The sequence below is a fragment of the Trichosurus vulpecula genome, chromosome 7 (assembly GCF_011100635.1).
Source record: "Trichosurus vulpecula isolate mTriVul1 chromosome 7, mTriVul1.pri, whole genome shotgun sequence".
NCBI classification, from domain to species: domain Eukaryota; kingdom Metazoa; phylum Chordata; class Mammalia; order Diprotodontia; family Phalangeridae; genus Trichosurus; species Trichosurus vulpecula.
The window spans coordinates 52,113,660-52,136,759 of NC_050579.1; the positions used below are offsets into that span (position 1 = coordinate 52,113,660).

Here is a 23,100-nt window from a genome sequence, read left to right on the forward strand (position 1 = left end):
CTAAAGCTTGGGACAAAGTACTCTCTACTCTACAAGCAGTCATACCCCGACGTAAAGCTCAGGGGTCAAGTAGTTGGCTGGGAACATGAACAGGCAGCGAAAATGGACTCAGATTCAGACACAAACTTTGGAATCTTTTTTTGGTGACAAAATAGACTAAAACATACAGCCAGAAGAAGTCAACAAAGTCAAAGAGCCTACATCAAAAGCCTCCAAGAAAAATACGAATTGGTCTGAGGCCATGGAAGAGCTCAAAAAGGATTTGGAAAAGCAAGTAAGAGAAGTAGAGGAAAAATTGGGAAGAGAAGTGAGACTGATGCAAGAAAACCATGAAAAACAAGTCAATGACTTGCTAAAGGAGACCCAAAAAAATATTGAAGAAAATAACACCTTAAAGAATAGACTAATCCAAATGGCGAAAGAGTTCCAAAAAGCCAATGAAGAGAAGAATGCCTTGAAAGGCAGAATTAGCCAAATGGAAAAGGAGGTCCAAAAGACCACTGAAGAAAATACCACCTTAAAAATTAGATTGGAGCAAGTGGAAGCTAGTGAATTTATGAGAAATCAAGATATTATAAAACAGAACCAAAGGAATGAAAAAATGGAAGACAATGTGAACTATCTCATTGGAAAAACCACTGACCTGGAAAATAGATCCAGGAGAGATAATTTAAAAATTATTGGACTACCTGAAAGCTATGATCAAAAAAGAGCCTAGATATCATCTTTCAAGAAGTTATCAAGGAAAACTGCTCTGTTTAGAAATTGAAAGAATCCACTGATCACCTCTTGAAAAAGATCCCAAAAAGGAAACTCCTAGGAATACTGTAGCCAAATTCCAGAGTTTCTAGGTCAAGGAGAAAATATTGCAAGCAGCCAGAAAAAACAATTTGAATATTGTGGAAACACAATCAGCATAATACAAGATCTAGCAGCTGCTACATTAAGGGATCAAAGGGCTTGGAATATGATATTCCAGAGGTCAAAAGAGCTAGGATTAAAACCAAGAATCACCAACCCAGCAAAACTGAGTATAATGCCCCAGGTCAAAATATGGATTTTCAATAAAATAGAGGACTTTCAAGCTTTCTCAATGAAAAGACCAGAGCTGAATAGAAAATCTGACTTTCAAATACAAGAATCAAGAGAAGCATGAAAAGGTAAACAAGAAAGAGAATTCATAAGGGACTTACTAAAGTTGAACTGTTATGTTTACATTCCTACATGGAAAGACGATGTTTGTAATTCATGAGACCTTTCTCAGTATTAGGGGAGTTGAAGGGAATATAGACAGAGGGCACAGGATGAGTTGAATATGAAGGGATGATATCTAAAAAATGAAATAAATTTAAGGGGTGAGAGAGGAATATATTGAGAGAGGGAGAAAGGGAGAGATAGAATGGGGTAAATTATCTCACATAAAAGTGTCAAGAAAAAGCAGTTCTGTTGGAAGGGAAGAGGGGGCAGGTGAGGGGGAATGAGTGAATCATACTCTCATTGGATCCAAGTCGAGGAGGGAATAACATACACACTCAATTGGGTATCTTACTCCATAGGAAAGTAAGGAGAAGGGGATAAAAAAAGGGAGATAGAAGGGAGGGCAGATAGGGGGAGGATATAATCAAAAGCAAACACTTTTGAAAAGGGACAGGGTCAAGGGAGAAAACTGAATAAAGGGGGACAGGACAGGATGGAAAGAAATGTAGTTAGCCTTTTATAACATGAGCATTGTGGAAGTGTTTTACATAACGATACATGTGTGATCTATGCTGAATTGTTTGCCTTCCTAGGGAGGGTGGGTGGGAAGGGAATTTGGAACTCAAAGTTTTAAAAGCAGATGATTAAAAAAAAAAGTTGTTTTTTGCATGCAGCTGGGAAACAATATAATATGGAATGGGGCATAGAAATCTATCCTGCCCTACAAGAAAGTAAGGGGAAAGGGGATAGGGGGGTGGGGATGGGGAGTGGGGTGAAAGAGGGGAGAGCTGACTGGGGAATGAGGCAATCAGAATATATGCCATCTTGGAATGGGAGGGAGGGTAGAAATGGGGAGAAAATTTGTAACTCAAAATCTTGTGGAAATCAATATTGAAAACTAAAATGTTAAATAAAAAAAAAAAAGAAAAAAAAAGAAGGGAGTTACCTAAATCATCAGTTAATAGGATAATAGATTTAGAGCTAAAAGGAACCTCAAAGATCTAGTTCAGTCCCTATGATCTTATAGTTAAGAAAATTTGGGGCAGCTAGGTGGTAGAGTGACTAACGCACTAGCCCTGGAGTCAGGAGTACCTGAGTTCAAGCCTCAGACACTTGACACTTACTAACTGTGTGACCTTGGGCAAGTCACTTAATCCCGATTGCCTCTCCTTCCCCACTCCAAAAAAAAAAAAAATTTGATAGAAATGAGTGACTTCCCCGAGGTCCCACAGGTAATAAGTAGCAGAGACAGAATTCAAACCCAGGAATGAAATCTGACTACAAATTCAATGTCCTTTCCACTGAACCACACTGTTGCTTTATGAGGGATTAATTTACAGGAAGAATAGAGGGAATGAGAAGGGGAATAGGAATGGGAGAGGAAGGAAAGGCATGTTCATAGATGACATTTTTCTGTCATAGACTTTAATTCCTTTCAAAATCCACCAATGGCAAAACCTCAGCTTTTTTGGAACATTTAAACCAACTCCTACTAAGAAGGCAAAGTGATGTCGTGGAAAGAATGATACATTTGGAGTCAGTGGACCTGGGTTTGAATCTTGCCCTTGCTACTTACTAGCTTACTAACTAATTTCCCCTCTCTGGATCTGTTTTTTCATCTGTAAAATGAAGATGCTGGATTAGATGGCCTGAGGTTGCTTCTAGGCCTAAAGCTTGTGATCCTATTTCCCAATTCCACTCACATCAATAAAACAGGTGTGGTTTCCTTCTAGGAGATAAAGAATAAGAGGGAGGCAAATCAGATGACTCCTGGAAGGAGTCCAGCAAAGTCTAGAGGGTCACGGTGGCCACTCACTCTTTACAGTGGCTACTTCCAAGCCAGGAGGGAGGAACACCACTCTTGAACTCTCTGGGGTGGGGGAAATTGTTGGGCAATCCTACAAACCTCCCTCAATTGCAATCCATGACTGAAATGGGCCAAATTCCAAATAGACGTGTTGGTTCCCACGGGCTCACGAATCCCCAAACTGTTCTCCAGCCATGACCAGGTCATAGAACATGTGTTCATATTTCCTCTGCTGCAAATTGGAAGAACAACAATTCCCACTTTCATCCCGTAGATCACTCAGACACCTAAGAGGTAACATGACCAGGAGACAAGGGGGCATACCAAAGACTCTCTTAAAATGGAAGGTTTGTTTCTACCCTGTCCTTTCCATGTGGCATCAGGACACATCGGTTTCACCGAGGCCTATTAAATTTACATGCTTTTTTGTCTCTGAGAACAATCTAAACTGTTTTCAGGGTTTGCCAAATACAGAGAACCATGGACACACAACATTCATCTTACCACGGGAGAGGAGGAAAGAAAAAGCCCAATAAATACCAAGCTCTCAATACGTTTTGACTTTAAATTAAACTTTCTTTAATGAAATTAGAAAAAAAAAAGAACCAGACTGTGTATTGCATATTATTTGTGATCACAGTATAAAACACAATATAATCAGTTCAAATGACACCGAGTATGGACAAAAATATGCAAACCATTTGTCTAAGCAAGTTTTTGTAGATTTGTGAGCTGGTGTTTCCGGTCCTTGTTTCTTGTGTAGGAAAAAAGTCTAGACTTTCTCCCCAAGCAATGTGCATGCTGGGTGTGTCATTAGGAACCTGGTGGATCAGAGGAAGAAGAATGCACTTACCCGGGCCCTGGTTCCCTTCTTCCTCTGTTGTCAGTTGCAAAGCTAAAAAATAGTTCAGATTTTTCTGCGAGTAGCAAGTTGTATATTGCTTATCGTCCCTGCTGGGAAGGCTCAGTCTCTGGGTCACTGACTTCAGTGACAAAGTAAAGGCTGCCAAGAGTCTGTAGAACAAAATGCAGAAGGGAAGGTAGACAGAAGGGTCTTGATACCAGGGGTCTTCCTGCGCTGGGACTTCAGCGGAATGCTGGGAGAGTGGGGAGAATGGAAAACACTAAGAAATATTTAAATGGGATAGATGAGTCTCTGCATTTTCACTGTCCCCAGAGACTTTCTCTATGGTGTCAGTTTGTGTTTTTGATAAACAACAGTAACAACTTCCGTATGTCTATAAATTTTGGTTATTTAAGATTCACTCGTGTGAATAAGCCCTAGGCTTTTTCTAGGGACTATGTTTATGACTGTCACGTTGCTCAGATAAACAAACATAAGTGGCGACTTGTCAGCATCAGGGGTTCTAGGACCCCTGGTCATTCCAACTGCTACTGATGGTAGGAACCTCTCCACTGGGACCCTTATGTGGTATCCCAAGAGGACCCTCACCAACACATTTCACACTAAAGAAAGAAAGAGAAAGACAGAGAGAGAGAGAAAGAGAGGAGAGAGGAGAGAGAGAGAGAGAGAGAGAGAGAGAGAGAGAGGATGGATGGATAGAGAGACAGACAAATGATCAGCAAAGTTTATTTTCCAAGTTGATGCAAGGTTTTTTTGGCATGGTGTCCTGGGTCTACCTCCCTCGCAAAAGCTATGGAAGGAAGCAGACATTTTGGGGCAGCTCCTAGCATTGCAATATTGGCTCTGACCAGCAGCATCAGCTTGTAAAGGAAAAGGCACAGGGCACAATTCCCCACAAAGCTTCGCTAATGCTAGTGGCATTGACCAACCGATCCATTATGTAGTGTTCAACCCTAACAGGGCAGCAAGGTTCCCCTCCCTCTCCACCTCCCCCCACCCCCATCAATAGCTGGGCGCCCTTCTCTACTAACGAGAAAGGCCTGAGTCATGAAAACCCTGAGTTTTCTCTTAGCAAATGGTAGACCCCAAAGTGCTCAGAGTGTGCTGGCTATTAAATAGTTAAAGTCCCAATGTCAACTTCTTTATTCTAGAATTGCTGCCTTTAGAAGAGCCTGATACCTCTCTCCTTGGAAATAATACCTTAAAGAAATGGTGTCTATTTTAGTGTTAGCATGGGGCAGGGGTGGGTGGGGAGAGAAGGGAAGGACAAAACTTAATGCTACTAAAATCCTACAGCTTCTCCCTTTGGTTATCCCTACTCTTGTTCCATGAACGTGGGAGCGCTTTCCATTCAGGGACACGCAGACCTGGAATGCCAGGGCTCTGCTACTGTCCTCAGGGAGCATTTTTGCGCTGGGCACTAAAGACTCTCACAGCCCAGAGACAGCGCTCATTATTGCATGAGCAACCCTCTCTATTAGCAAAACAGAGGGAAATCAATGTGGAAGCTCACATGATCATTGAGACTGTAATCAGTGAGAATAGGTAAGGTGGGGGAGGGGGAAAAGGGAAGGGTTCATCCTGCCAATTATGAGGAAATGGAAGTACATGAATGCTCTTCTTTGGGACCTGACTTTATTGCTCAAAACAATTTTTTCTCCTCCAACCCTCCCCTCCCGCCCTTCCTTTCCTTGGAAGACAGCACTGTGACTGCTCCTTCAGAGTGAGAATGAAAGCAAAGCAGACAGAAATCTAGGCCATGAGTCATCAATGGGCCTCAGAAAACCCCACTGGGATGCTTCAGAAAGGCCACGCCGAGTCTGAGACACTTTGGAAAGCAGGAGAGTGCTGGGGGAAATCTTTTTTAAAAGCAGGGGGAAAAAAAGAGCCTCAGGACAAATAACATTTCTTTCTCTCTGCTTTGACCCACTGTCCCAGCCCTGACTGACACAGTCAAGGAAAAGAGACTGATACTCATTCAGCGGGTTGTTTACGTGAGAATAAATAGATGGGTTTCATTCCTCTTCCTAACCATACCCTCTCCCCTTTACACCCTGTTGAGTTTTCTAAAAAAGACCTGGAGGATGAAGAAGGCCATGGAAAAGGATGGCTTTTCCACCTCATTTCTGATTCCTTTCAGGTAAGACAGTCTTGGCAAAACTATGCACTTTCCCGATTAGGGAGTCAAAGCAGCAAGACTGGAATGTTGGGTTTCTGCAGGTGCTCCCATGGGGCCCACCAGAGCTGCTGCCAACGTGGCTGCCCAGCGGGCAGGAGACTGCAGGCGGTGGTGGCTTCTTCTGCATGCCAACCCAGGCCCTCATCATATGTCTGTCACTCCTGCCCTGAGCTGCACAAGGTCAGCCTTAGAGGTCTGCCTCCCTAGCTCATCCGATTGCTTACTCGAGGGAAAGGAGTACTCAAAGCTGCCGATGCTAAAAATTGGCATTTCCCCCCCAATCCTCATTTCTTCACAGGCCTACCTATTGCCACTAGCTGGGGGGGCGTTGCTGGATTTTTACTTAGCTTACGTTTTAAGGCTGAGGTGGCAAGGTAAGGTGTTCGGTGGGGTGTCAGGTTCTAGGGTGGCCAATATTCTAACACTGAATGAACAGAGAGGGAACAAAGAAGCAAAAATGCCTTTTGATTCAATAGGAAACTAAGTTTCCATGTAAAGTGTAGCATAAGCCCCTGAAAATAGGGGGATGATGATAAAAGCCACAAAATGGCTTTTAGCAACAGCGCCACGCTGTCTCCAAGCAGTACTAGAACATCTCATTCAGGAGATCTTAGCAACGGTGCCTCGAAGTCGACAGCAACCTTTTGGAGTGAGCAAGCAAATACGCATCCAAGACAAAGGTCTCTAAATTCTGCCACCCCACTTCTCTCCACAACCCCCTCTCAATAGACAAAAAAATAGAACATGGAGTTTATAAGAGGGTCTAAAAACGGGTAAGAGGGAAAAAATTCAGACAAAGTTCACCGTTTAAAAAGCCCCACTTGGGAAAACATACACCCTATGAAACAACTGATAATATCCAGAACGGAGTGTCCCTTTAGAAAGTGCCCTTGGAAGAGTCAGTACTGGTAAACACGTCCCGTGCTCTCGGTTCTTAACACGCAGAAAAGAGAGAGCTGGAAGTCCCACCTGAGATTAGAGAGGACTTTTCTTTTGTTAGTGTAAAACACTTCACTTTAAAATGCCACTGTCCTCCTCTCACCCATCTCTTCCCCACAAAGACAGTCCATCTTTCTCGGGCACGTGCCTAGTCCATTTCCATTGACATGAGGCGCCGTCGTTCTCGTCTTGTTTCCTGGACCTCCTTCTTACAGCACCAGTGAGAGCTGCAGTAGCCTATGAGGCAGGAGATGAGGCCGATAATGGTGGAGAGGCTGATGCCGATTAACAGGGGATACTTGAAGGCATTCAGGACTGTGTGGAAGAGGAAGAACAAGGTTAATAAAGCAAACCAGGCCAGCTCTGATCATGATGACAACAATTCGTGTGGTAAAAATGGGTGAATATTTTCATAATGACTTGCTTTTAATTAGCCTAATGTCCCTCTCCCAAATTCAATTTGATTCAGTCAGTCCAAACATTTATTGAGGACCTACTATCGACTATCTCAAAAAGTTGTTTCTGTCTTACTTATAGGTGAGGACAGAGGTAAGTGTTTCTCCCTGTCACCCAAGGGTAAGGAAAGTAGGTTAAGAGCCCACAGCAGAATTTAGGCCTATGTTCCTTCACCTGAATAATGCTTGCATTCCTTCTTCTCAAGTGAGGAGTAGGAGGTAAAATAAAATAAAATAAAAACAACTCATTTGGCCATCTTTGAGTATCATTTTTTTTAAGGGAGGGTGGGGGTGCAGTGCTATGAGGATGCCTCATGAGATGTAGTAAGTGTGGTATAGTGGATAAAGAGGCAGCCCCAGAGTGAAGAAGACCTGGGTTCAAGTTCTGTCTTTGACTCATCATGACTGTATCACCTTGGGCGACATGCTTAACCACTCTGTGCCCATGGCAACTAAGATTATAAATCATGGAAGAGATGGCATTCTATAACACTGGACATGGTTTCTTCACTGGAAGTCATCTGTGCTGAAGAAATCATATACCTGGTCCAAAAAAAATGAAGGTTACTTTACTTTTATATCACTATATATGTTCCCAAAATTTGTGAAGAAATCAAATGTCTGCAAGTCAAACACCATCAAAGCGGCCAATTTAAAGAAATGTTATGGTGAATCCTTTTGCAAAGTGAATCATCACTCAATATTCTCGACAAAGCTACATTTCCATACATGGAGTGACTCAAAGCACTTTACACCAATACTCACAGATGGAGGCAAAACATCAGTAAACAACCATGACTGCATAAAACCGAAAGCTGCCCTCCTCACCCATCTACACACCTATACTACAGTCCTGCGGGCTGGCAGAAAGGAAATAGGTGGTCAGTCTTTAGTCGAGCATTGATTCTAAGATGTAATCAATGTTAAAGGGGTACCAATGTCATGTTGAGTCACGTGGGGGGGGGATGGGTCCAGGGTGGGTCTCTCTACACTGTGGCTTTGTCTAGAAAAAGGACATCTTTTCCTTAGTTGTTTTCCTACTAGACTGAAAGATCATCAGGGCAGGGAACACATGAACTTTGTGTCTCCCTCCTTCAAGGCCTAGCTCTATGATCCCCACCATAGTAGGAACCTGATAAACATCTGTTTAATTAAATAGTTCCTTCCCCCTTCTCATTACATCTGGGAAAAAAATCCAAGTTAAGACAAGGAGGAAGCAAATAGGGCATTTATATAGGAGTTCAAAGGGCATGAAGATAGCCAACATCTTTCTAACAGGTCTACACCAGGTAGGCTTTTGCTGCTTATTTCTTCTGTAGTTAGATTTAGACCTATGTCAAAATCAGAAATTGTTAACCTGGGGTTCAAAGACACCCATGCATGTACAAAATTTTTAAAAATACATTTTAATAACTGTGTTTTGGCATGATTGATTTCCTTTGTAATCCTATGTATTTTATTTTGTACATTAAAGTAAACAAAAAACAGTATACTGAGAAGGCTTCCACAGACTTCACCAGAGTGTTAAAGGGGTCTATTATCCCAAAAAGGCTCAATCATTTTGTCCTAGGTAGAAAACAATATTCACTGGGACAAATTTTTTTTATACTAAGTATTCCCCATGTTTTTGGTTAAAATAAAACAGCTTGAAGATACTTCATAAACACTGAGAAAAACGAGCATGTGAGATCCATACCATCCATCTTCACAGTTACAAAGATGGGCTTGGATTTGATCTCCGTCTCCCGCTGCCAGGACCCTGTGGTTGACTTGATCCGGTATCACAGCACAAAAGTAGTTGCCAAAATCTTGGTCCTCAGAGCCGTGAACCTGTAGGAGGAACTCCATCACACTGATCTTCTCCAGGCTCAGGTCACTCTTCCAGGTTCTCCGGGCCTTGTTCACACGCCTTTCCGATCCAATGAAGACAGAAGGACGGCAGGCTTGTCCAAGGCAAAGGAATGAACAGCAAACCAGGATACATCAAAGGACATATCATCTAGAGTGGACAATCAAATGAGAAAGTGTAATTAGTGCAGTATACAGATCAGGGTCCCTGGACCCAAACCTGGAAGAAAATTACCACGTTATAGAAATGCCCCTATGGCTAGCGCAGAATATAAAATCGGTCTGGGCAGATCATTTTCTAAAAACCTCAGTAAACCGGACTTTAAGAACAGAGGAGCCAGATGGCAGGGCAGTGGATAGAGCACTGGATTTGCAGTCAGAAAGAACTAAGTTCTAATCCTTCCTCAGACACTTACTAGCTGGGTCACCCTGGGAAAGGCACTTAATTTTGCTCTGCTCAGTTTCCCTGTCTCTAAAATAGGCACCTACTCGTGAGGATCAAATGAGATGATACCTATAAAGTGCTTTACAAACCTAGAAGCACTACACAAATCTTAGCCATTAAATGGGTTAAAAGCCCACTACTCACTCATGCTTTCCTAAACCTCTTAATGGGTAGCTATGCAAAGTCCTTTTCAAATGACAAGTAGGGACAAAAGAGACAACAGAGAAAGAAAGAGACAGAGACAAAGAGAAAGAGAGAGAGAAATAGAGAGACAGAGAGAGACAGACGGAGAGAAAGAAATAACAGAGAGAGAAAGAGACAAAGAGAGGAAGAGAGAGACAGATATAGACACAGAGACATACAGAGAGAAAGAGACAAAGAGAGAGAGAGAGAGAGAGAGAGAGACAGATATAGACACAGAGACAGACAGTGAGAAAGAGACAACAGAGAGGAAGAGAGGGAGAGGGAGATGGAGAGGGAGAGGAGGGAGAGGGAAAGGGAGAGGGAAAGAGAGAGAGAGAGAGAGAGAGAGAGAGAGAGAGAGAGAGAGATGGAGAGAAAGAGACAACAGAGAGAGAAAGAGACGAAGAGAGAGACAGACAGAGATAGACACAGAGACACACGGAGAGAAAGACACAGAGACAGAGACACAGAGAGAAAGCCAGAGGGCCCACTGGACAGTTCTGAATGTCAAACTTCTTCAAGTTTGGGAAGTAGCATTGTTTTCAAAGTCAAAACATGGGTACCTCTGAAACGTCAGGTTAAAGAACACAGCTACATACACATTGATTCCAATGACGTAAAACGTTTGCTTGAACATGGGAAAAGATAGGAAGAGAATCCTGAGAAAAGAGAACAGTTTAGAATTCAATGGCCATGCATTCCTTTTTTCTTTTGGAAAAGTGCTTACGTTTATAATATTTAAGAATAATTTTTTAAAAAGTCAGACCAAGGAAGTTGGGAATGGTCAAATAGCCCCAGAGAGTAATGTTGCTGAATTGTAAAGTACTTTGCAAAATTAAAGTTCTAATAGAAGCAAACAACTTAGCATGGGCCTAAGAGAAATAAAGGCTTTGGGACAAGTAATAATTCTTAGACAATTTGGGAAAACAGCCAACAGTGAGTAGTATGAGGCCTTGGCGTCTTCAGGTTAAAGGTGTCGCTGCCATCAGGGGGGACTCAGCCACCAGCTTTGAGAAGGATTCTGGCCAGGCCGATGGATTTTTTTTTTTAAAGTACGCCCCACAAAGCTGTTTAATTTAAATATCTAATTTTCTAAACAATGAAAATTAATATATTTATTATTAATTTAGCAAAATACACTTAGGGCAACAGAAAAGGCAATGTAACAATATTGATGTTTTTAAGATACATATTAAACGAAATATGGGTAACATGAAAACAATTTCCTAACATGAGACTCTCTAGATGTTCCTTTTTATGACTTACAATGAGGAGAGTGCTGGAGTCAGAATCAAGATGACCTGAGTTTGAATCCTACCTCAGGTAATTACTATCTGTATGTGACCCTGTCTAAAGCCCTTTACCCCTCACAATCTCAGTTTCCCCATCTGAAAATGGGATAATAGCACCATCTGCTTCACAGAGCTGTGAGGATCAAGTGATAACATATATAATGTTATTATCATTACTGAAAAGTAACATAAGAATGTGCCCTCCACCAACATAAGGAATATTATCTTTGAGGTTGGGGAGGGACGGTACATTTTTTTCCCCTTTTCCAACGCTGAGATGCTTAGGCACAAACCTTATCTATGCCGCAGGGCCACATAACAAAAAGAATCCCTTACAAGCCATTGGATGATTGGAGGAAACCCAATCACAATTTGTTTTTAATTAGTCAGACTCTTCCACCCACATACAAAGCAAAAGGGCAAAGTTCCACAGGCTGTGGCCTGCAGTGTAACAGACAGCCTGAGCTGGTTGCAATCACACTGGAGAATGAAGCTTTTTATGCAAGGAGAGTTTGATTCAATCATAGGCCCACAGAGTCTCAGGGTTGGCAGGACCTCGGGGTCATCCGCTCTAATCCTCCCCTGCATTCCTCTTCAGTATACCCAAGAAGAGGCTAGCCTAGTGCTGCTCAAAGACCTCAGAATTATACTCAGGAAGAGCACTGAAAATATTGAGGGGCTTTGTGGGCAAAAAAACTACTTCCTTTTTGTTTTAAGACATTTCTCTTCCCTTTCTAGTGATGAGGACCTAACTTGGAACCCAGCATGGAACGTTATGCTGGATGTCTAACACACATGCCATTAGACCGAAGGGTAAATTTAGACAGAAGGTGGAAAAGGAGAAAGATATTGTAGGGGCAGGGAGGACAAGAAGGAGCCCAAAGGAGATCAGATAATGAGCAAATCACTTAATGCTGTTTGCCTCAGTTTCCTCATCTGCAAAATAAATTGGAGAAGGAAATGGCAAACCACTCCAATTTCTCTGCCGAGAAAACTCGAATGGGGTCATGAAGAGTCAGACGTGACTAAAATGACTGAACAACCACAAAGGGATTCTGAGTGGTAGAAGTGTAGTGCTCTAAAGTTTACAAAGCAGAGCTCACACATTTTAGGAGTTCTGAAATGGGGAAAAATAATTTCCATTGATTATGGGTCCAATAACCCATATCACTCTCCATATACTTTTCTACATTAGTGTTGTATTTAGACATGCCAACCTGAATCAAGTCAACAAGCATTTATTAAGCACCAAATGTGTTCCAGGCACTGGCTAAATACGCACTGGACTATGGGACCTGCTATAGGGGTCAGGGGAACAAAGACCTGAGTGGCCCCACAGGATATACATGAAAAAAGAAGTCAAGAAAACAATCCAGGGGTCCAACTATATTACTATGCCTTCCCCCACGTACTACTAAAATATCACTTCCTCTTTCCTCTTTAAAGTGCCATAATTACTTAGAAATTGGAGGTGCTTCGAGGAGGGAAATAAGAAGGAAAAGATCATGCAGAGGACGAGGGAATTCGGACTTTTGTCAGAAGGCGGAGGGGTCAGAGACTATCACAGGAAGGGACCATGTGACCTCTGGAGCTCAATACCCACTCACTGTGTCAGGTACTTTCTGGTGGTCAGGATGATCAGTCTTGGTGATTCTACCGTCCCACCAGTTCTTCCATTTGTCCCCTTCTTTCCACTCTTGCCACCACTATCCTAGTTCATTTCCTCATTATTTTGGCTCTTAGGAAGAAAGACTTTCCTAACGGACTCCTAGATTCCCACCTTCTCCCTCTGCAATCCATCTGCCACAAAGCTAACCACGAAGCTTTCTGAAGCACAAATCAGAGTTCACTCCTTTGCCTAAGAAGACTCAACAATCTCCTTTACCTCTAGGTTAAAGGTACAAACTCCTCACCTTGGCATTCAAAGCCCTTTGCGACTGAGCTCCCACAAACCTTTCCAAGTCTGTGTCGTTACTTTCCTCCATGTGCTCTATGTTCCACCACAGAGCCCAAGTTGTATCTCTTACTTCTGTGTCTTTGCATATGCTATCCCCCATTCCTGGAATCTATTCCTTTCTCACTTCTACCACTCAGAATCCCTTGTGGTTGTTCAGTCATTTTAGTCACATCTGACTCTTCACGACCCCATTCGAGATTTTCTCGGCAGAGAAATTGGAGTGGTTTGCCCATTTCCTTCTCCAATTCATTTTGCGGATGAGGAAACTGAGGCAAACAGCATTAAGTGATTTGCTCAGGGTACAAAGCTAGTAATGTCTGAGCTAGATTTGAACTCGAGCTTTCCTAACTCCAGGCCTGGTGCTCTATCTACTTCACCACCTAGTTATCCCCCTAGAATCTCTAGTTTCCTGCATAATTCAGCTCATGTGCCATCTCCTACGAGAAGTCTTACCCCACTCCCTTCACCGCAGTCCCTACCCCTGCTGCTAATGGTTCCTCCAGCACCTCATCAACCCATCATCTGGTATTTATTTTGTATGTATGTGTGTTGTCTTTATCCTGAGAGAATGTAGTAAGCCCACTTCAAGACAGGGAATTTTCATTTTGCCATTATATCAATAGTACCTGGAACATAGTAGGCATTTTACAAATGCTTGTGGAGTAAAGTCTTTCCTGATTCCTTTATTGTTAGTCCTTACTTCTTCGAATTATCATGGATATACTTATCTTTTTATATGTTATATACCACCAGAAGATTTCCTCCTCGAGGGAAGGATCTGCTTTTTCATTATGTCTTCATATTCCCATGCTTACAACAGTAAATTGCACATAGTAGGCACTTAATTGGACTGGAATGGAAGAAATGAGTAGTAGTGCAGATAGGTTAAGAAGGCATTCATCTGCCTACTTTATACAATAATTGAGAAAGCCGCTATTTTTTCTAGGGCATATATCTAAGACCTAAATGAGAAAATCCTGAGTCTTGTCAAAACTGAAGAATGATGCCAAAGATGGCTATTCATCTGCAAGAGAAATTGCAGTTCACGAAGGAACTTAGATACGCCTCAGGGAGGCCACGGAGAAGAAATAAGTCCCCATTAGACTACAAAATATTTATAATGGCACTTTTTGTGATAGCAAAGAATTGGGAAACATGGGTTGATGCCCATTGATTACAGAATGGCTAAACAAATTGTAGTACATGAACGCAATGGAATATTCCTGTGCTTTCCAGAAATTCATAGGGACGATAAATCCAGAGAAACATGGAGTTTACACAATCTGATGCAGACTGAAGCAAGCAGGGCCAGGAAAACAACATACACAATGACTCCAATGATATAAATGGAAAGACCCCATCACAAACAATCAACAGTGAATGCTGAAACATTACAAAGAACAAGAATGCCTCCAAAGATCAGATAAAAGAGGAGCCTTCCTCTGCCTTACTTCTATTATTTTCAGACTTTTGAGGAGTATTGATCAGTTCTGTTGATTTTTTTCTCTTCTTTTTCTTTAGAAATATTACTGTCATATAGAATGCTTCTCAGGAAGGGAAGGGAAGGAATACTGGGACAGCTTTTGGTGATGTAAAAAAGCAAAAGATTGATTGAAAAAGGATTTCTTTTGGAAAAAAAAAAACAAAAAAGAAACTTAGAAAACATTGATAGAAATCATGAACTCCTAGGTTTAAAAAAAAATCAACTAAAACCTTCGAGCAGGGGTGGGGAACCTGTGGCCTCAGAACTTCACACAACAAATCCCCAAAAGGAGGACTTGTTCTGTGAAGTCTGGATTCAGTCAAAGGGCTGCACTTGAGGACCTTGAAGGCCACATGTGGCCTCGAGGCTGCAAGTTCCCCACCCTTGCCTTACGGCGGTGTTTTCATCCAACATTGTCAATTGAAGACGGGGCTTCACATACTTTTTCACTTTATTCCTGTGTATTTTTTTCTTTTGATCTGTTTATTCTTTTACAACCATGACTAATATGGGACATTGTTTTACATGATAGCACATGTATAACCTATAACAAATCGTCTACCACTTTTTGGGAAAAGGGGAGGGAAGGGAGGGCAAGAGAAACATTGGAACTCAAAATTTCTAAAAATGAATGCTAAAAATTGTCTTGACATGTAATTGGGGAAAAATTCTATTTAAAAAATATATGGGGGCTTCAGGATGATAAATCAGATCTTAGACGTGAACAAGTGTTTAAAAAGATGGTATCTGAGATTTAGATGCCTGGACCACAGCTTAAATACGGGAATGATGGGCTCTTGCTAGCAACAGATTCACCTAAGAAGTCATGGTAAAAATAATTTCCCTGGAGTAGTCTTATGAAGCTAATCCAAAAGACTGAAAACTGAAAAGAGATGGGTAGAGAGAATATATCTTTTAAGACAGCTGACACAGAGAACAGTAGGTACCACATATGAAGAAAACTAGCAATAGGAAAGACCGATGATTTACAGGAGATAGAACTCAAAGAAGAGTAAGAAGACCCGTGACCTTGGTACCCATGCATAGTAGACAAGGTCAACTGGAAATCCTACTGAAAGGAAAACAACTTCAACTTTATACTGAGATGGCATGGGATGGACTCCTGATTGTTGGATAAAAGATTTGGTAGGATAGTATTGTATATTAAGAAGATATCCTAATAGAAGGAAGACAAAAGGAAGAACCAGATAAGGAGCTCAGGAAAAAGATCATAGGAGTTAGAGCTCTAAGGGGCCATAGGACTCTCCTGGTTATTTAACCCAACACTCATTAAGTGCCAAGTAGGTAAAAGGCACTAAGCTAGATGCTGAAGACACAAAGACCAAATTATCAGCAGTCTGTACTCTAAAGAAGATTAGATTCCTCTAGATTTCATTTAGTCCAAACCACTTTACATATAAGAAAAGTGAGGCCTGGCATACTTAATGATTTTTTAATTTCTTACAGTTATATGTTACCATTCCACTAAAACAGAACTAAGGTCACCAATGATCTCTCGATGTCCAAGGCCCGTTTTTTTTCAGTCTTCAACTTCCCTTGACTTTTCTACGCCATTAATCCTATAGACCAAAGCCACCTGTTCTTACTGATACTTTCTTCATCCTCTCATCCTGCCATACTCTCTTAATTCTTTTCTTTGGTTCACAGACCTTAGCATGGAGGCAAGAGGGTGTAGTGACAGGGGACATCTAGGTTTGGGGAGAGTAGATTTCAAAGGGCTGAGAGAAAAGGTAGGCGGGTTCTCTGGCCCTAAAATTCTACAAGGGAATCTAGCCCAAGGTTTATGGAAAGCTCTCAAGAAAGAAATTTTGAAATTACAAACAAAAACATTTCCAAAGAGGGGGAAAAAATGAGAAGCTGTCTAAGGAGACAGATGGAGACAGATACAGAGCTCATCGACTAACTTAGATTTTTAAAAAGGCATACACAGAAGAAAGAAACCAGGGCAGGTAACTGAGGGTGATATAAAAGCAAGCCCTAGACCTAGAAGAATAGTGTCAGGAGTGCTTAAAAAAAAATCAGAATGAGAAGGCTAGTGAGGAATGCTAAGACAGCAAAAATGATTTTTTTAAAGCTATCCTGGGAAAAAAGAGAGGATCAAAGAAAGAAATGCTGCTGTGGGGTAGATGATATAATGAAAATGGATGATGGAGAGTAGAGAGTTTGCCTCTTATTTTGGTTCTGTTTTCCTCTGTGAAGGAGAATGATCTTTAGACTGGAACAGGACAGAGTGAGTAGGTCAACAGTGATGTTAAACACAATGAAAGTAAGGAAGTAGTAGGACAGTGCCTAGATGCTGTTTGCTGAGTTCCAAACATCAGGTCCAGACTACATCACAGGATCCTCATAGAACTGGCAGATGTGATTGTCAAACCCTTATTAGTATTTTGGCAAGGATGGGAAGGGAACTGAAAGATTATAGATGGACAAATGTACTGATTTTTAACTCCAGGGGACTCACGATGGAGAATACTATCTTCATCGAGACAAGAACTGGCGAAGTTTGAATACAGACTGAGGCACACTACATGCTCGCCTTTTCTGCTTCTCTTTTGTTTTTGTTTTTGGTTTTTTGTTTTTTTTTGGTTCTGTTTCTTCTTCTTTCTCATGATTCATTCCATGGTCAAGGTTCTTCTCCACGACTTGACTAGTGCATAAATTAATCCAATGCGAAGTTATACATGCAGTTAATGAGACTTCATGCCGTCTTGGGGAGGAGGGGTGGAGGGAGGGGAGAAAAAACTGGAACTCAAGACTATGTAGAACCGTGTGTGGTAAACTAAAAATAAATAAAGAAATTTATTAAAAAAAAAAAAAGAGAGAAGAAAGTGGTGCCTTCAAAGTTTCGGTCAGTAAGTTTGATTTTAAGTCTTGGTAAAATTCGAGAAAGCATTATTAGAAGGATGGCATATAATGATCTAGAAAAGGAAATACTGATCATTACCAAAAGCCAACAGTATTTCATTAAGGATAGATCATATCAGACTCAGTTTATTGCCTTTTTGGCAGGCTCTATAGACTATTAGGAATATTATATAGTTACCTAATTTTAGTAAAGTGTCTGACAATATGGTAGATTTTTTAAAAAAATTAGATCTTAACGTCACATTAAGAGACTAATAGTGACCATAACATGGGAGGTGACAGGCCCACTGTATTCTATCCTGGTCAGACCACATATGGAGTGTTTTTTTTTCAGTTCAATTTTAGGAAGAACACAGATAACCTAGAGATCACCCAGAAGACAGTGACCAGGATGAAGACTGGTAATTAGATCACACAAATACTGATTGAAAGAATTGGGGAAACTTAGTTTGGAGAAGAGATTTGGGGGGTCATGGTGGGGACCACATGGGCTGGAGCACATAGTCTCTAGGGTCCTTCTAACCCTATGATTTTGATTAAAATAGGTTTCAGTTAAAATTAATGGTTATTTAAAATTGAAGTAGGCAACTGGAAATTTTCCTTTCTACTTTTCCCTTCATCCCTACTTCTCCATTATGCCATGACAACCACCATTTTTCTTTGTGCTCTTTTACTGCTGCCTTCAACGACAGTAATGATAGCTTACCCAAGGAATAGGGTCATTGCTTATTTCTGTGAATAGTATTTACCAACTAGTGAGACTATGGCAGGTGTCATTTCATTCTTATTTCCTATGAATTTTTCCCTTCCTCATCATCTCAAAGTTCAATTCTCTAACTTACCCACCAGTCACATCCCTCCATGGCAACTTTTAGTATTAGAAAGAGTCTGTTTGTCCTTCAAAGGCCTGAGTTTGAAGCTTGGGCTCTTCCTCCTACTGCCAATATGTCTTCAGAGGTCCTCAATTTCTTCATTTGATAATGAAGATGTTAGACGAGATAACCCCCAAAGTTCCCTTAAATTCTAAATAGTAGGATCATGTGAGCTGATTGTATTCATATCAGTAAACCATTATTTGACTCATCCCCTCCCCTGTACATCTTTACTCAGATTTTGACAAGTTTTTCCTACGAGATGGCCCCAGCCACACCTCTTCTTATCAGAGTTCGGCCTTATCTATCTTGTTTTCACACAGAGATGCCCACTGTTTCCCTTCCACACTGTTCATTTCCAGCCTGCTTCATGTCTTAATCATTCATCATCCTCGAATACCAGAAGACAAGTACTTCCAGTTCCTTTCCTAGACAATCCTTCAATACTACTCTTCCAATTCCTTCCACACAAGTGTCTGAGCATCAGTTTCCCCAACCATCTTCTCCTCAAAGCCAAATCTATTGAAAGCTATAGCTATACGATCTACAGGGCTGGAAAGCATGGAAATACTTCAGTACCACAAGGGATAAGAATGGGAAAAGGGGAAAAAAAAAAGGATGCTATAGAAATTAGCCATTAGGTTTGTTGCTGTCATTCCAACTCTTCATGACCCCATTTGGGGTTTTCTGGGCAAAGATGATGGAGTGGTTTTGTGATTTCCTTCTCCAGCGCAATTTATAGATGAGGAAACTGAGGCTAACCGGTTAAGTGACTTGCCCAGGGTCATACAGCTTGTAAGTGTCTGAGGCCAGATGTGAACTCAGGAAAATGAGTCTTCCTTATTCCAAACCTAGTACTCTATCCAATGCACCTTCTAGCTGACCACTATTAGGTATCTCTCCTTCCAAAGCTTCTGTGGGGTTTATATACACACCCACATATATATATAGGTAGATAGATATATAGATATATATACACACACATATATGTGTGTATATATATGTATATATGTGTATATATCACACCTATATGTGTATATATACACATAGACGTATATATGTGTATATATACACATATACGTATATAGTTGTATTATAACACATATACGTATATGTGTATATATACACATACGTATATATGTGTATATATATACACATATATGATATATGTGTATATATACAACATATATGTATATATGTGTATATATACACACACACACATACACACATATATATACACACACACACACATATATATATAAGACATGAGATGATAGTATCTCGTTAGACTTCATATGGAGTATTGTGTTCAGTTCTAGGAAGGACAGCGATAAGCTGGATGGTGTCCAAAGAAGAGCAATCAAGACGGTGCTTGAAGGGATGTTAATGAGAGAAGGATGGGATCCATTCTGTTTGATCCCAGAGAGTATAACCAGGAGTGATGGGTAAAATTTGCAAAGAGAACAATTTAAGCTTGATATCAGGAAAAAACTTCCTAACCACTGGCAACATCCAAAAGTGGAACAGATGGAATAGAGGGCTAACGAGTTCCCTAGTCTTGGAGGTCTTCAAGTTGAAGCTGGATGGCCAATTGTCAGCATTAGAGTGGAGACTCATTTTGTATCTGGGTTGGACTAGATGGTGGTGAGATACTTTCCAACCCTCAAATTCTGTGACTAGCTGAATTTAAGATCTCTTCCAAGTCCAAGAGTCTATCTGCAAGGGGAAGGTCAACAGCAGGAAAACCCTGGAATAGGAAAGAAGCAGACTGACACTGTACCTAGTCTTACATTTGTAATGTTTTTTTTTTTTTGAGGGAGAAGGTAGGGCAATTGGGTTAAGTGACTTGTCCAAGGTTATACAGCTAGTGTGTCAAGTATCTGAAGTAAGATTTGAACTCAGATCCTCCTGACTCCAGGGCCAGTGCTCTACTCACTGTGCCACCTAGCTGCCTCATTTGTAACGTTTATAAAAGCATCTTAGTAACAGAAAGATTCAAAGATAGCGGCTGGAAAGCAGAGACTTGCTTAAGCTCTCCCCCAAATCCCTCCAAACACTGGCAAAACATGGCTCTGAACAAATTCTAGAGCTGCAGAACCTACAAAATAGCAGAGGGAAGCAGGTCTTCAGCTCAGGATGGCCTGGATGGTTGCTGGGAAGGGTCTATGCATGGTGCCGGAGTGGAGGCAGCCCAGTATGGGCCACGCCAGGACAGACCAGACCAGAAGTTGGCCCGGAGCAGGCCTTAGAGCCATGAATCATTGAGCTGTTGCAGATACCAGACTTCTCAACCCACAAACACCAAAGACCATGGAGCAGGTTAGTGGGTAAACTGCTAGATCGGGTTAGCCCTGGGGTGGTGGAGGTGGTGTGTGGTGGAGCTCCAGCGTCACTGCTTCAGAGTCCTGACTCACACAGTGGGAGGAATCAAGCAGCAGACCAGAGCCGGAGTGCAGGGCTTGCTTTGCCCTGCTTGGATCTGGGTTGCAATCCTGGTTGGCAGTTCTTGGGGAGGAGGAGCACTGCTGTGGCAGAGCTTGCAGTGACAGTGGAGTAGCAGTAGCTCTGAAAACAGCAGCACAGCCCCTAAAGCTTGGGGCAAAGCACCCTCTACTCTACAAGCAGTCATACCCTGACAAAAGCTCAAGGTCAAGTAGTTGGCTGGGAAGATGGCCAGGCAGCAAAAAAGGATGCAGACTCAGACTCAGACTCTAAAATCTTTTTTTGGTGACAAAGAAGATCAAAACATAGAGCCAGAAGAAGTCAACAAAGTCAACGAGCCCACAACAAAAGCCTCCAAGAAAAATATGAATTGGTCTTAGGCCATGGAAGAGCTCAAAAGGATTTGGAAAAGCAGGTAAGAGAAGGAGAGGAAAAATTGTGAAGAGAAATGAGAGTGATGCAAGAAAACCACGAAAAACAAGTCAACTTGCTAAAGGAGACTCAAAAAAATAATGAAGTAGCAAAGATTCATAACCTGGACCCAGCCAACTTTACCTGCTCTACAATCCAGCCAAACTGACCTTTTGCTGTTCCTCATACATGACATCCCTCTCTCATCTTTATGCCTCTTCCTAGTCTACTTCTTATAGCCAGAATGTATTCCCTACTCATCTCTGCTTCTTGGAATTTCCAATTTCCTTCAAAACTCAGCCAAAGCATCACCCCCTACATGAAGCCTTTCATGATTCCCCCTACTAGCTGCTAATGCTGCCCTCCAATTACCCTCTATTTATTTTGTATACAATTATATAAGTACGTGTTGAACTCGCCCTCCCCTCCCCCAAAGCAAGTATGGTCCTTGGGATCAGGGCCCATTTCTTTTCTGCTGTTGTATCCCCAGCACCTAGTTGGTATATAATAGGAACTTAATAAATGCTTGTCGATTGATTAAAAGAAGGAAAGAAGCCATTGAGTAAGTTTAACTCAAGCTACAACTAGCCTGTTTGTGCCTGGGCCTCAAGTCGGCCTGAGTACTTCCTGTATTAAAAAGAACACGGTCACCACATGAAAGGAACCATTTAACTGGTGTAGGTAGAAGGGAGAATTGCACACACTATCAGTTTAAGCAGATGGATGGAGGCTGGGGAAAGGGCAGCTCACTACCTCTGCCTCCATTTGACCACCTGTCCTGCTTCTTGGGTTCTCTGCAATGGTGGACCTTAATTTGAGTATGTATGGGTTAGCTACATTACAGCTAAAGATAATAGCATCATGGCACACAAGAAGAAATGAGACTGGGGAGAAACTGTGACAAGAGGATCGGGGAACAGGACTATTCTTTCCTCAGGCTTTTAAAGCAAAATAAGATATAGAGACCCTTTCTGTGACCTGTTTGGTCATGAAGTGATGGAGAAAGAAGTTATATCTTAGACATATTCTCAAAGCACTTAATGGATAAGTGATTTCTGTTAGGATTATTCATTTGTTCATTCATTCTTTTAAACACTTATCAAGTGCCTATTATAGTTGGGGAATATTAGTATGCATAAGACACAGTCCTTCCCTTTCATGAATTTATAATCTAGTAGAGGGCATAATTTCTATTATTTTGGTACTTCCCATCCTCTCCAGGCACTCCAGCCACCACCTCCTTCACCTCTTTTCATCCAAAGATGAGCTGGGCCACCTCCAATCATTCTGATGAATATCTGGCCATGGACCCAGAGGGCTCAAGAAAGAAAGTGAGGCTGGTGACTGCGCAGCCCTCCCTCATTTAATCCAATTCACTTGCAAGTCATGGCATCATCTTCCTGATATCATGGTATTCTTTCAGAATGAAGGACAAACCACATGCACAATATTGCAAAAGCTGGAACTCTAGCCCTGAACACCTGGGCCCTGACTGGTGAATTTTCACCTCATTTTGTCCAATCCTAAGCCTTACCTTACCACTTCCTGGTTGTCTCTAAGCCATGCTATCTCACACACAGCCTCCATCTACCTTCCCCCCGTTTCCAGTATGGATTCTCTCATCTGTGCTGTCTTCCTCATTTTAGAATTCCTTGTGGGCAGAGTCTGCCTTGCTTTCTTGTATTTGTATTTCTAGCACTTAAATGCTTTACATTCATTCAACTTCTCGGGTATTTTGTATTTACATAGTGGTGTTTTGGTTTCCCAAGGCAGGGACTATCTTGCTTTATTATATTTTCATCCCTAATACAAGTTCCTGGCACATAGTAAGCGAGATGT

The 23,100-nt window shown here is 41.6% G+C and overlaps 2 protein-coding genes across 2 annotated transcripts in view; both read right to left on the minus strand.

Moving 5' to 3' along the window:
- The window catches only part of CD101 (CD101 molecule), a 58,308-nt gene extending 53,033 nt beyond the window's left edge, over positions 1 to 5,275 (minus strand). The window contains exon 1 of the mRNA XM_036768182.1: positions 5,189 to 5,275. Within this exon, the coding sequence (XP_036624077.1) occupies positions 5,189 to 5,275 (87 nt within the window). The remainder of the gene's footprint in view (positions 1 to 5,188) is intronic.
- Positions 3,556 to 23,100, minus strand: part of PTGFRN (prostaglandin F2 receptor inhibitor) — an 86,734-nt gene continuing 67,189 nt past the window's right edge. The window contains 4 exon segments of the mRNA XM_036768861.1: positions 3,556 to 7,302; positions 9,139 to 9,218; positions 9,220 to 9,340; positions 9,343 to 9,441. Of these exon segments, the coding sequence (XP_036624756.1) occupies positions 7,136 to 7,302; positions 9,139 to 9,218; positions 9,220 to 9,340; positions 9,343 to 9,441 (467 nt within the window). The 3' untranslated portion in view covers positions 3,556 to 7,135.